The 14,752-nt window shown below is 46.8% G+C and overlaps 1 protein-coding gene across 1 annotated transcript in view; it reads left to right on the top strand.

The window, feature by feature from the left end:
* Positions 1-14,752, top strand: part of LOC144488175 (uncharacterized) — a gene marked incomplete at its 3' end in the record, with an annotated part of 87,167 nt that overhangs the window by 21,572 nt on the left and 50,843 nt on the right. Inside the window, exons 6-12 of the mRNA XM_078206198.1 lie at positions 181-320; positions 628-1,543; positions 4,743-6,129; positions 7,837-8,021; positions 9,347-9,423; positions 10,102-10,198; positions 12,182-12,249. Of these exons, the coding sequence (XP_078062324.1) occupies positions 181-320; positions 628-1,543; positions 4,743-6,129; positions 7,837-8,021; positions 9,347-9,423; positions 10,102-10,198; positions 12,182-12,249 (2,870 nt within the window). The remainder of the gene's footprint in view (positions 1-180; positions 321-627; positions 1,544-4,742; positions 6,130-7,836; positions 8,022-9,346; positions 9,424-10,101; positions 10,199-12,181; positions 12,250-14,752) is intronic.

Below are 14,752 nucleotides of genomic sequence, written 5' to 3'. Positions count from 1 at the left end.
TCAGGTGAGACACTAATCTGCAACGTTGCCTTCTCTCTCTGATGAGAGGGTTGAGAAACCCGACTGTTAGTGAACCTGCAGTTACATATTTCTCTTATGCCCCGACAGTCAGTGTTGCTAGTATTACTTTTGTTCTATCATCTTGTCTCGTGCTCTCTGAACATTGTGCTTTGTTCCCAGATCCCTGTGTTACCAACCCCTGCAAGAATGGGGGGCTCTGCCAAGCTCTCAGCTCTGACTCTGGGCAACAACCTTCAGGATTTACATGCACCTGCCTTGCAACTTCCACTGGACGTCTGTGTGAGGAGCCCATGATCCAGGTAGTGACCCCGTGAGCAGTTCATGGTAAAGGCAGATTGTGTTCATCATCATTGTATAAAACAGTAATCTGACAGCCCGACATTGTAACTGGCCCGAAGAGAGCATTGGACAAGGCCATTGAGTCCATCCAAGCCCATTCCTCGAATCCCCTAACTCTCAGGGGAAAGAAGTTTGGCCCTTTCAGTGAGGGGGAGAAGAGTGCACATTCATTAGCCGAATCCAGACATTTTGGTGCTATGGTTGTCAATACAGATTATTATTAATGTGTGTTTGGCGAATTACCTTTAATCCTACTCCTGTTTACAGGTCTGCTCACTGCCCAAGGTTAAAGGTCGTTGTAATGATGGACACAGCATTCCAACAAGGCGTTGGTTTTACAACAGTCTCTCAGGCCTGTGTGAAGAGTTTGATTACAGCAGCTGTGGCGGGAACAGCAATAACTTTCAAACGCATGAGGAATGCACGAGGCGATGTGAGGTTGGAGCTTGCTGCTTCCGCCAACCAAAGCTCACCAACTTTCTGATTGGTTATGACCACGAAGGCTATGATCGCTATGGATACAATATATCAGGCCTGGATCGGATTGCTAGGCAGGTGGTGGCATTTAACCCTGTGCGTTCCGGACCTGCATTATTTGGGCCAAATGGACAGGTCTTCAGTGGCTTGAGTGATGGACGAGAATTTGATAAGTATGGGTTTGACAAACAGGGGTACGACCGGGATGGGTTTCACAAAGATACTGGGTTTAACCTCACTGGATACAATAAGAGAGGGGAGCATGACTCCAGACGAGAGTTTGACATGACGGGGTTTGACGTTGAGGGTTACAACCGTGCCCAGTTTGATTGTGTTGGGATCAATCGTGAGGGGTTCAACTATCTTGGTTTCTTTGCAGCTTATGTCTATCATTGCGAGTACTTGCCATCCTCTCACTGTCATGCCATCAATAGAGCTGACTTGAGGAGAGAGGTGGTCAGCTTCAGACCAGGGCAAAGGTGTGAGGATGTCTCCTGTGGCCAGAGCTGTGGCTGTACCTTCCAAAGTCGATCGTATCGCTTTGGAGAGTCCTTTGAGTATGGCTGTGAGATCTGTCTGTGCAGCTACACCGGAGTGATCGAGTGCAACTGTCGGCATGTCAGTCAACGCAAGGAGATCCGGGACATGATGCCCAGCGAGATGAAGATTTATCAAGCAGCAATACGGGATCTCTACCAAAAAGAGGGTATGTATGGCCCCACCTCTGCTCCATGTCAGCGTAAGGGAGCACATGTGTGTGAGGGCACAGGCTTGTATACATATATGCAATATTGTGAGAGCTGAGTCTAATCTGCCAATTCTGACACCCCCCCTCCCTTCCAGTTGACAGCGTGTGCATGAACATGCACACAAATATGTACGTGTGTGTTGATGCTGCCATGTTTTGGATGACATATTAAACCAAGGACTGGGCAGCCATTAAAGCTCCATGGCACTATTTGTAAATAGAGCAGTTGTTCTTTATGATTTCCTGACCAATATTTATCTCTCAACAGACATCACGAAAACAGATTCTGGCCAATTGTTATGTCAAAACCAGGAGTTGGGACATAGTTGGGGCACCAACTGGCAATCTAGTCTTTTTAAATATATGAATTAATGGGATGTGGATGCCGCTGGCTAAGCCAGCATTTATTGCCTATCACTAATTCTCCTTGAGAAGGTGGTGGTCAGATGCTTTCTTAAACCGCTGCAGTCCCTGAGGTGTAGGTACACCCACAGTGCTGTTGGAGAGGGGGTTCCAGGATTTTGATCCAGTGACAATAAAAGAATGGTGATATATTTCTAAGTCAAGGTGGTGAGTGGCTTGGAGGGAAACTTCCATGTGGTGGTGTTCCCATTTATCTGTTGCCCTTCTTCTAGATGGTAGCGCTCGTAGTTTGGAAGGCGCTGTCTCAGGGCCCTTGTGAGTTCTGCAGTACATCTTGAAGATGGTGCACACTTCTGCCACTGTTTGTTGGTGGTGGAGGGAGTGAATCTTTGTGGAAGGGGTGTCAATCAAGTGGGCTGCTTTGGCCTGGCGGTGCTAAGCTTCTTGGTTGCGACTGGAACTGCACTCATCCAGGCAAGTTTTTTTTAATTGTTTGATAGGATGTGGGCGTCACTGGCTGGGCCAGCCTTTATTGCCCATCCCTGAAAGCCTTGAAGAGTCAACCACGTTGCTGTGGTTCTGGAGTCACATGTAGGCCAGACCAGATAAGGATAACAGATATCCTTTATTCATTAGTGAACCAGATGGGGTTTTATGACAACCGACAATGGTTTCATGTTCATCATTAAACTTTTTATTCATTCCAGATTTTTGTAGAATTCGAATTCCACCATCTGCTGTGGTGGAATTCGAACCCATATCCCCAGAGCATTACCCTGGATATCTGGATTATTAGTCCAGTAACAGTACCATTTTGCCACTGCCTCCCCATCGCTCTTCTGACTTTTGCCTTGTGGATGGTGGACAGTCTTTGGGGAGTCAGGAGGTGAGTTACTCACCACAGGATTCCTAGCCTCTGAGCTGCTCTTGTAGCCACAGTGTTTAAATGGCTGATCCAGCTGGAGTTTCTGGTTCGTGATAACCCCCAGGTTTTTATATGGATTCTGCATTAGTAATGTCAGGAGGCGATGGTTAAACCCTGTCTTGTTGGAGATGCTCATTGCGTGGCACTTGTATGGCACAAATTTTAATTACTACTTGTCAGCCCAAGCCTGGATTGTCCAGGTCTTGCTGTATTTGGACATGGACTGCTTCAGTATCTGAGCTGCGAATAGTGCTGAACATTGTGCTGTCACCAGCGAACACCCCAACTTCTGACTTTATGACGGTCATTGATGAAGCAGCTGAAGATAATTAGGCCTAGGACACTATCCCAAGGAACTCCTGCAGTGATATCCTGGAACTGAGATGACTGACCCCCACAACCACAACCATCTTCATTTGTGCTAGGTATGGCTCCAGCCAGTGGTTCCCCCTGATTCCCATTGACTCCAGTTTTGTTAGGGCTCCTGGATGTCACATTCAGTCAAATGCTGCCTTGAAGTCAAAGGTAGTCACTCTCACCTCACCTCTGGCATTCAGCTCTTTTGTCCATGTTTGAACCAAAGTGGTAATGAGGTCAGGAGCTGGGAGACGATGCTTGAACCCAAACTGAGCGTTGGTGCTAATCAAAGGCTGCTTGATAGCACTATCACTGACCCCATCCATCACTTTACTGATGATTGAGAGTACACTGATACGGTGGTAATTGGCCGGGTTAGATATGCCCTGCATTTTGTGAACAGGACGTACCTGGGCAATTTTCCACATTGTCAGGTAGATGCCAGTGTCGTAGCTGTAGATGTGCTCCAGAACTTGTTGTGTCCCTAGCCGCAGCTTGGCTAGGGGCACAGCAAGTTCTGGAGCACATGTCTTCAGTACTATTGCTGGAATATTGTCAGGGCCCATAGCCTTTGCAGTATCCAGTATCTTCAGCCATTTCTTGATATCATGCGATGTGAATCGAATTGGCTGAAGATACATCTGTGATAATCTGTAAGGTATGATTCCATGACTATGACTATGTCAGGCTGTTGCTTGAGGCAGCGCTCCCAATTTTGGCACAAGCCCCAAGGAGGATTTTGCAGGGTCAACAGAGCTGGGTTTGCCATTGTCGTTTCCAGTGCCTAGGTCAATGTTGGGTGATCCATCCAGTTTTATTTCTTTTAGACTTTCTAGCACTTTGATACAATGATTGTCGTGCTAGGCCATTCCAGAGGGTGGTTAAGAGTGAATCACCTTACTGTGGGTCTGGAGTCACATGTAGGCCAGACCAGGTAAGGATGTTAGATTTCCTTCTCTTAAGGACATTAGTGAACCAGGTGGATTTTTACAACAATCGACAATGGTTTCATTGTCATCAGTAGATCCTTAATTCCGGATTGTTATTGAATTCAAATTTCAGCATCTGTCATTGACAATGTCACTATGCCACCACCTCCATCTCTCACAAGTAGCCCAATCTCACCCGTCCACCAAACTAACCAATGCATTCCCTGTCTGAATGCTATGGAAGTGTGGCATCACAACCTTTATAACAGTAGTGCAAGTCTTCTATTCAAACTGAAAGCCCCCCAGTCACAAGATCCACTTATTGCTGGAGTTAAAGAATACTGGTTGGATTCCTTCATTGATTACTTGAACTGCTTTTTTTCCTTCAACCAATATCCCTAAAACAAATGAATCAGATTATTCACCTTATTACTGTTTGTTGGGTCTTGCTGTGCGCTAATTGATAGCATTAATTATAACGGTGGCTACACTTTATTGGCCATGAAAGAACTTTGGGACAGCCGGAGGCGGTGAAAGGTGCTATAGAAATGCAAGTTCCTAATGCTTTGCCGTGACTTGACAGGTACCTGGGAGGAGTTTGCCCGGTTGAGAGCCGAGTATGCACCACAGGCCAACGGGCAGTTTACATTTCTGCCATGGCACCGTTACTTTCTCCGCATGGTGGAACGGGAGCTGCAGAAGGTATCGTGTGACATCAGCATCCCGTATTTTGAATGGACCATTGACTCAGGCTCGATGGAGAGCTCCACGGCGTGGCAGGCAAACTTCTTTGGGCCGAATGGAAACTCTGAGACGGACTGTGTCTCCTATCACCCTTTCCAGCAGGACAGTGAGTGGGTGCCTTGTCTTCGCCGGCAGTTCAATTCTTCCATCACCCTGCCTGATGCGATCAACATCCAGCTGATATTGGCAGAAGACGACTTTAACAAATTCTCCATTCAGATGGAGGCCGTCTCGGGGCTTTTCCATCTTTGGGTTGGAGGTCACATGGCCTCACCTTTCAGTCCCTATGATCCAATTTTCCTCTCCCATTATGCCTTTGTAGACAAGCTTTGGACTCACTGGCAGGACCGCAGTCCCAATGGATTGCCCCGTTACCCTCCTGAACTCCGGTTTGTGAAGATGAAACCATTTGACATTGCTCCGGATGACATGCTCCTGTCTCAGCAGCAGCTCTGTACAATGTATGTCCCAGTCACACTTGGTGCTCCCTGCAATGACACCAACCCCAATTCCCCCCGTCACCACCAAGAGGGCTACGACACGGAAGGTTTTGATCAAACTGCACACCCTGACCAGCGAAGAATGTACGATGTACATGGGTATGACCAGCATGGTTATGATCGCAATGGCTTCGACCAATCCGGTTGGGATAAGTACGGTTATGGCAGAGACCATTTTAACCGGGATAGTTTTGACATTGAAGGGTTTGACATTTCCGGATATAATCGCTACGGATTTAATCATTCGCAAGTCACGCCATTTGGAATGAGGAAAGATGAGTCCTACCTGCCTTACGTTGAGGTGGAGGTCATCGAGTCCCTTTTTGACAGAGGTTATAACACTTACGGATACAACAAGTTTGGCTTGGATAAGAATGGGTTTGATGTCTTTGGTTTTGATGAGGATGGCTATGATAAGGACAACTGTAATTACTTCTTCAGAGGCCCTCATCACATGAGATTCTACTTCTTCATCCAGCAGCAGTTGTATATGACAAGTCCTGAGCTGCTCCTCAACGTTAAGCGTATCTGCCCCCCAGTAACCCCACTCCCAGACTGGTGGCTTGTTCAGAATTGGATGACCATCGATGTACAAGAAACTGTCACTGTTATCAGGCATGTTGAGCAGAAGTGGGCCTCCCATCACCCGTTTGACAGCGGATATATTCCCAGCATCTCCTCAGTGAAAGACAACGACCTTTGGCTTCCTGTGACTCCTGACCTCAGGTAGGCATGCAGCTGAATTCTTATTGGTTGTTTATTGATGGTTAAGTTTGGTGTTGATTTTCTGTGTGACTCCTGGTCCCAGGATATCTCGTCACTGACTCCCTGACCCGAGGAGACACTACTTTCACTATCACAGAAGGAAAATACTGCAAATTCTGGAAATCTGAAAAAAACCAGAAAATGCTGCAAGTTAATGCAGCTTCTGTGGAGAGAGAAGCAGAGTTAATTGGGGGGGGGGGGGGGGGGGGGGGCGCTTACCAGGCCCTTGAAGGCAGGTTTGGAGAAAAATCAGGAGTAAATGTATCGAGCTGCTTCCCTGACATGTTCCCATCTTAACGTTTCCCAGAGAGGGCTTCATGCAGTGATGGCAACCTGCATGGCAGTGTGGGGAAGCCAATTAACCTTGTTGAATGGCAATTAGATGTAATAGTCCAAGGACAGTGCAATGTTGAAAGTGTGCACGTACGTGCTGTTGTCAGAACCTCGGCTAGTCAGAGGAGGGCAGGGGAGATCAAGGCAGCATGAAAATAAGGTGCCATCCGACAGCAGAATGGTGCAAACAGAAGTTCTGAGGGCATCCAGAGGGAGAGGCTCACCCACAGCAAGAGCAGCTCCTGGAGATTGCTCTCACAGAGGGTGCTCGGGCTGTAGAGATGGCTATCAGTTCCCTCAGCCTTTCCTTCACACCCATTTTGCTCTGTCCTCCTTTGAGGCTTCCACTTGGGCAGCAGGTTGACACTCCAGCCACTGGGACATGCTGGTTGGTTCACCCACCCACCTCCCTTCACTCTGCTTGGCATGGTGGGAGGCAGGCTGCTAATTGGTCACCTTCCAAAAAATTAAACCAGAGCGTGTGCTGCTCTGACAAGCCGGGTTAGAGAGCAGCAACTGGCCCCGAAAACCACAAATATACCGTGTCCAGGGAATTCAAACCAATGATGCTTCATCAGAACTCAAACTAAATTTTAATCTCACTAAATACAAAACCTGCCACAAACCAGTACAATGGAGCAGTGTTTTAAAATGTAATTTTTCTTTAAAAACTTTTTGCTCAAAATATTCTTCAATATATTTAACTGTGAATAAAACAGAAAAATGGGTTTATCACAATAAGTAAGCATTTTGAATCTGTGTTAATTCGTCATCAGAGTGACCGGATTTTAAATTACTGACAAAAAGACTTCCAAATAAATTACAGAAGATTTTGCAAGTTACATTAGTTTAGAGTTTGCAAAATAGTATCTTTTTTTAAGTTAAATTCAAAAGTTTTTAAAACATTCCTAATAGTGTCCTTTCACCTAAAAGATCTAGGATAATTTTTGAAACTATTTTTAAGGTAATGCAAACACCCATTAAATGAAAACTCCCGACAGTGACTCATGCACCCTGGGAGACAGGGTCAGTTTTGTGGGTTGGGCTAGCCTCTAACCTGATATTTTTTAAACTAATGTAAAAAAGTGTATGTAATTTATACTCTGTGATCTACTGCACAGGTTACACCAAGAAACCTGTGTGGAATTTCTACCCCAGTATTGTTAGTTTTAAAAACCCTGTTAGCTTTTTATTGTTTTATCTATCTGTCCATGCATTCTCAGTATTGAGCATTTAATTCCATAACTCTCTCTGTCCCTGAGCTGGGGGATATTTCTCCCTCCCTATCTCTGATCTCTTGCTCTCTTACCTCTCTATGTTCTTTTCCTCTTCCAGGTTTTGCTTTGAGCTGCACTGGTATTCAGGCTGCCCATTGGGCACTCTGCCAGTCAGTTGCCCTGACCTGTGCCAGGACACCGAGTGTCTGGGATTCCCGAATGCGGAGTGCCGTGTGCATCATTGTGGTGCCTGTTTCAGCGAGTGGTATGACCGAGGGACCAACCGTCACGTCATGTGTCATGGTTGGTTGCTGGTGACTTCCAGTCAATCTGATTACTTACCTCTTAATACTTGACAGATGTAAAGCTTGTATGTGGTTGGACATGGATGGTGGGTGAGGGGATGAAAGAGGTGATGGAGATAAGGAGGAATAAGAGGGACTGGGATGGAGCAAGGATTTGGGTCATTAAAATGGGGGGGGAGAAGATTTAGTACATGGCATCTTCAGTGGCTTTGCATTCACAGGTAATGAGTGAAAAGAGATTGACTTAAGAGAATGTATAATAAACAGAGAGGATATCAGGGTTATGGTAACAGGGGAAAGGTAACAGAGAGATTTAGGTCAGTATAGGATTATGTTGTTGATGATTATATTGGACATACAACATGAATACTGTTGGCAGAGGATAAAATGTGAGGAGAAGGTGTGTGGCCAGTGAAAGACTGTCACTAATGAGATTAAATCAGAGGACGAGGCTCCAGTTCCCAACTTCAAGTAACATTTTGGGCAGGTTCTGGAATGTGGGCACAATGCGGGGTTCCTCCCTTCAAACAGGATATTTAGATTAATTCAAAACATGAGGGAAAAGTGATGGGAGTCTTTTTGAGTCTTTGGGTGGATGAGTTTATGAAGGAAGACTCAAGGATCTAAAGAGGATGGAGGATGTGGTCCAGGCTCAGGAATAACAGATGAGGGAGATTCATAACTCAGTAAAGTCAGTATTGGAGAGGAATTGTCAATGCAGGGGAGTGAGAGTTAGAAATTAATAGATACATTTATTCCTGGTGATCAAAAGTTTAAAGTTTATTTATTATTGTCACAAGTAGGGTTACATTAACACTGCAATGAAGTTACTGTGAAAATCCCCTGGTCGCCACACTCCGGCGCCTATTCGGGTACACTGAGGGAGAATTTAGCATGGCCAGCACGTCTTTCGGACTGTGGGAGAAAACCGAAGCACTCGGAGAAAACCCATGCAGACACGGGGAAAATGTGCAGACTCCGCACAAACAGTGACTCAAGCCAGGAATCGAACCCGGGTCCCTGGCACTGTGAGGCAGCAATGCCAACCACTGTGCTGCCCCAGGAGGGTGGGTTAATGCTGGATATGATTGTAGTGGAGAATGTGGATAGGGGATAGATCCTGCTTGGAGCCTGTGGGCTGATTGTAAATGTATCATAGCCAATGGGCTGAATGGTGGTTTCTATTTCTAAGTTTCTATCTGGTATTTTAATCCAAGTTAAGACGCAGGGTTAGTGATGGATGAATGGATATTGTTCAGGTGGTTTGGGGCTGGGGCCTTGAGAATTTGAAATAATTTACAAACTATCTTCTTCTGATTGAAGGTTGCAGCTACAAGGGGCAGACTTTCCAGAATGGAGATTCAGTCATTGTCGATACCTGCACATCCTGTGTATGTTTGGTGAGTAACGGGGAAGAGACTTGAGAAAGAGTATGCCTCTTCAGAGGAGGGAGAGAGAGAGTTACTACCTTCAGGGGAGGGGAGAAGAGAGTCAACACCTTCAGGGGAGGGGGAGAGAGTCAACACCTTCAGGGGAGGGGGAGAGAGAGTCAGCACCTTAAAGGGAGGGGGAGAGAAAGAGTCAGCACCTTTAGGGGAGGATGGGAGAGAGAGAGTCTACACCTTCAGGGGAGAGGGAGAGTCAGCACCTTCAGGGGAGGGTGGGAGAGAGTCGGCACCTTCAGGGGAGGGGGAGAGAGTCAGCACCTTCAGGGGAGGGGAGAGAGAGTCAGCACCTTCAGGGGAGGGGGAGAGAGTCAGCACCTTCAGGGGAGGGGGAGAGAGAGTCAGCACCTTCAGGGGAGGTGGGAGAGAGTCAGCACCTTCAGGGGAGGGTGGGAGAGAGTCAGCACCTTCAGGAGAGGGGGGAGAGAGAGTCAGCACCTTCAGGGGAGCGTGGGAGAGAGAGTCAGCACCTTCAGGGGAGGGTGGGAGAGAGTCAGCACTTTCAGGAGTGGGGGGGAGAGATTAGCAGCGTCGGGGAAGGGGAGGGTGAAAGAGGTTTTTGGGGGTTTGTGTTTTGAGGTTGCCTTGGTTGTGAATTAAGTCCCTGATCAGATGCTTGATGTTCTGTTGAAGAATGGTGATGTATCCTGTGCCCCGGTACAATGCCAGGCTCTGAGCTGTAAGGGCAATGTGAAGAGACAGGGTTCTTGCTGCCCAGAGTGTCCCCGAGGTAAGTGAAGAGCAGCAGGAGATCTCATTGTTGTGTTTAGTAATTGCTGGAGTTGCACTCATACTGCCCCCAGCTAATTACGCAGACAGCGAATGAGCTTGCAGGGGGTTTGGTGGATCTAGCAATATTTTGTTGCATTGAACTGAGAGCGAGGATTAGAGAATTAGGACAGCAGTTCAAGATGGCAGCTCAGCACCACCTTCTCGTGGGCAACTAGGGATAGGCAATAAATGTTGGCCTAGCCAGCGATGCTCACCTTCTGTGAAAGAATAAAAAAGAACATCATATATGTCTGCCTCAGCTGATTTGCTGCTGAAACCCTCATCCATTTCTTTGTTACCTCCAGACTTTACTCTTCTAATGCTCCCCGGGCAGACTCCCAATTTCACCCTCAACTCATTCAAACCTGCCAGTATCCGAACACACACCAAGTCCCAATCATCTGTCACTTCAGTCCTTGTTATCCTACATTGGCAGTCAGTTTACCAACATCTGCATTATAAATTCCCCTGCCTCATGACCTTCCCTCTATTTCTGTAACTTCCTCCTGTTCTACATCCTGTTGCCAAACTCTCCATTCGTCTGATTTTTGCACATTCCTTCCTCTTTCCACACTATCATTGGTGTCTCACCCTCAGCCCAAGTTCTGAAAATTCCTTACTGGACCCCTCCACCTCTCCGTTCTTCCCCTTTAAGATTTTCCTTTAAACTTATATCATTGGCCAAGCCTTTCAAGGTCTCTCTTATTCCACATCACATCCTTCACACCCACCTTCTCAGCATATCCCTCAATCCATTCTTTTTAATTACCTCCTGACCATATTGTCACTCTCTGCTACAATCTCCTCCCTTGAGCCATTAACTCTCCAATCTCTCCCACCCAACTTTCTGACTCTTGTCTCCTCTTTAGGGTTGATATATTGGCCTGTATCAGTCACAGAGTTTGATGTTCCACCCGTGAGCTGAATAATGAGAGGGTGGAGTTCCAATTGGGAAAACGCAGCTCATTAACTCCACACCAGTGACCTGGTGGACAATCTCCACCAGATAGCCAGGATGTCTTCTACTTGACTGAGACATTCTGTAGATCTCACACAAAGATGAATTTCCAGCTTGAATCACAGAATGGGGGTTCACCATCTTTCCTATCAGCGATTGTGAGAGTTCAGACAAATGGTGGGGGAGAAGAGGGAGGGACTACGGACTGAGAATTCCAAGGGGGGAGAGATTTGATCCTATGGAGAATGGGGGGAACGGCAGCGGGGGGGGGGGGGGGGGGGTGTGGACCCACCGGGTGAAGGTAGTGAGGAGATTGGGAGTGCGGGAGAGGGGTGTTCCATTTGATCTCATGTTCTAATGTTCCCTTTTTTCACTTGATGTCAAATTTTGTCTGGTAGTCCTGCAGTAAAGCATACTGGACATTTTACTGGGTTAAAGTTGCAATGTAAATATAAGTTGTTATTATATGGCAGGAAAAGGAACTGATGTCTTTTTATGTATCATGCGAATGCCAAATAATTTGTAATTCTCGGTGACTGAGCTATTTTGGAGCCTGACATTTGTAGTGTGTGATAGACAGTATAAGGCTATTCAGCCCCTCGAGTCTGTTCCATAATTCCATGAGATCCGAGCTGATCTATATCTTAACTCCAGTTACCTGCCTTGTTCTGTAGTTCCTAATTCCCTTGACTAACAAAAATCTACCATCCGTGTATGGGTCGGTTTGCACACACCTGTCTGTGTGCATGTGGATCTGCGTATGTGAGTCCCTCCCTTTGTCTGTGTTTTTGATTATGTGTCTCAGGTTGAGTTTTTAATGCTCCTGTGAAGCATCTTGTGACATTTTATCATATTAGTGGTGCTATATGAATGCACATTGTTGATGTGTGTCTGTCTGTGTGTGTTTTTAATGTGTCTCTCGCTGTTGCCCACTATCCTAGGGCCTGTGGTTGTACAACATGTTTCTGTCTGTTTGTCTTGCAGACTGTGCAGATGGAAGAGTTCATGGTGACAGCTGGAAGCTCGATGCTTGTACACACTGTTCCTGTAAGGTAGGACACCTCTGTATCATCCAACAGCATTCTCATCTGAGCAGAGGCGGGGGGAAAGGAGAGAGGCTAATGGACTGGCTCAGTCTGTCTCACACAGTGTTTACAACTCCTGTTTAGTGAGGTCCACTTGAACCTAATGCTTTGATTTGTAAGTTTGAGGAACTAAGGAAACACTAAGCAGAGGGAAATGTTTATTTAAAAATAGCCAGTTTCCACTCCCACACAACTGCAGTTGTTGTGAGGTGTTGCATTTTGGTAAGACAAACCAGGGCAGGACTTACACAGTTAATGGTAGGGCCCTGGGGACTGTTGTCAAACAGAGAAACCTAGGGATGCAGGTATATAATCCCTTGAAAGTGGTGTCACAGGTAGACAGGATGGTGAAGAAGGCATTTGGCATACTTGCCTTCATCGGTCAGAGCATTGAGTACAGGGTTTGGGACGTTAATGTTACAACTGTACAAGACATTGGTAAGGCCGCATTTGGAGTACTGCGTATAATCCTGGTCACCCTGCTACAGGAAGGATGTTATTATACTGGAAAGGGTGCAAAAAAGATTTACAAGGATGCTACCGGGACTGGAAGGTTTGAATTATAAGGAGAGGTTGGATAGGCTGGGACGTTTTTCCCTGAAGTGTAGGAGGATGAGGCATGGCCGTATAGAGGTTTATAAAATCATGAGGGGCATAAATACGGTGAACAGCCAAGGCCTTTTCCAGAGGGTAGGAGTGTCCAAAATTAGAGAGCATAGGTTTAAGGTGAAAAGAGAAAGGATTGAAAGGGACCTTAGGGGCAACTGTTTCACACAGAGGGTGGTGCGCATATGGAATGAGCTGCCAGAGGAGGTGGTAGAGGCAGGTACAATTACAACATTTAAAATACATTTGGACAGGTACATGGATGAGAAAGGTTTAGAGGGATATGGGCCTAACGCAGGCAAATGGGACTAGTTCTGTTTAGGAAACCTGGTCGGCGTGGACAAGTTGGGTCGAAGGGCCTGTTTCTGTGCTGTGTACCTCTATATGCAGACTTGACTTTCCACTGAGTCTCAGTGTACAGCCTGCAACGAACTGCCAGAGCTCTTGTTGCAGTGTTAAAACCAGCGACCTGCTTGGAAACCCATTGCACTTTTGGGTCACTCTGTACAGGAGCAATTAGAACTCCGTGCTGTGGTCACACTCGAGTGCTTATCATTGCCAGCAATGAGGGGAACTGCCTGGCTCTCCTCCTGTAAGGAGCAGCTCACTGATTCTGCTCTGCTGGAGGCCTGAGTCCAAACAGACAGCACATACATCACCACACCCCCACATGTTTTTATCCTCGTTAGAGTTCGCCAAACATTTCAGTCGGGTGACCCTCCATCGCCGCAGATTGTGACACACGCTATGCCTCGGTGCTTGGTGAACAACCATAACTCTCCTGACTGCCAGGTCAGGGGTCACGATACTCCCCGTGACGTGTCAGAAATAATGTTTGCTGTGTGTCTGCGTGAGGTGAGAGGTCATTTACCGTAGGGTTGAATAAACCTGCACTTTAAAGGAAATTGGTGACTTTATCAGGGGGATTTTAAAAAATGGTTAAAATGGGACCTGGTGATGATTGTGGGATTCTGTGGGTTTGTTCTCCTGTCTCCTCACCACAGGCCAAATATCAGATTTAACTGAAAATCGTGTGAGGTGACAGAGGACATTTAAAAAGGATTCTAACGTTCTCTATTTGCTGCTGTCTTGGTCGCCCCATTAGGACGGTGAAGTCAAGTGCAGGACGGAGACATGCAAAAATGTTCGCTGCCAGCATCCCATCACTGCGCAGGGAAAATGCTGCCCCGAATGTTCTGGGTGCCTGCATAATGGGCGCCAACTGCAGAATGGCCAGAGTTTTCAAGATCATTGCACCAACTGCTTGTGCAAGGTGAGTGTGTACAGGGAGTAGTGGAGGGTGTGCAGGACACGGTTGGGGGGTGGGTGTAAAGGGTGCAGTGTGTGTGGGGGGGCGGGGGGTGATGTGCAGGCCAGTACGGGTGTGCAGGCCAGTACGGCTGTGTGTTACAGAGAAGGATACACAATGGATTAAACAGAATGAGGCACAAAACAGCTCATGAATTGTGCCATTCACAGAACACACAAAGATACAGAGCAATCGTTAACCACTCAGTCTAACCACATCTGGGATTCATGTCATACTTTCTTCCTCTTCCATATCACCATCGCTCAGTGGGTAACATTCTTGTCCCTACACTAAAATGAATAATCCAGGGAACACACTAGTGCACTTACTGAGGGAATACTACACAATTGAAGGGACAATGCTGAGGGAGATCTAACTATCAGAGAGGACGGACTGAGAGGCACTGCACTATGGGATGGGCAGTAGGTGCTGAGGCATTATCATGTCGGAGGGACAATACTGAGGGAGTGCTGCATTGTTGGAGAAGCAGTACTGAGGGTGTACTGCATTGTTGAAGGGGCAATTCTGAAGGAATGCTGCATTGTCAGAGGGGCA

Source organism: Mustelus asterias, unplaced genomic scaffold, assembly GCF_964213995.1.
Source record: "Mustelus asterias unplaced genomic scaffold, sMusAst1.hap1.1 HAP1_SCAFFOLD_1352, whole genome shotgun sequence".
NCBI lineage: Eukaryota > Metazoa > Chordata > Chondrichthyes > Carcharhiniformes > Triakidae > Mustelus > Mustelus asterias.
Note: the sequence above shows the minus strand (reverse complement) of the source record. Positions and strands in the feature narration are given on the sequence as shown.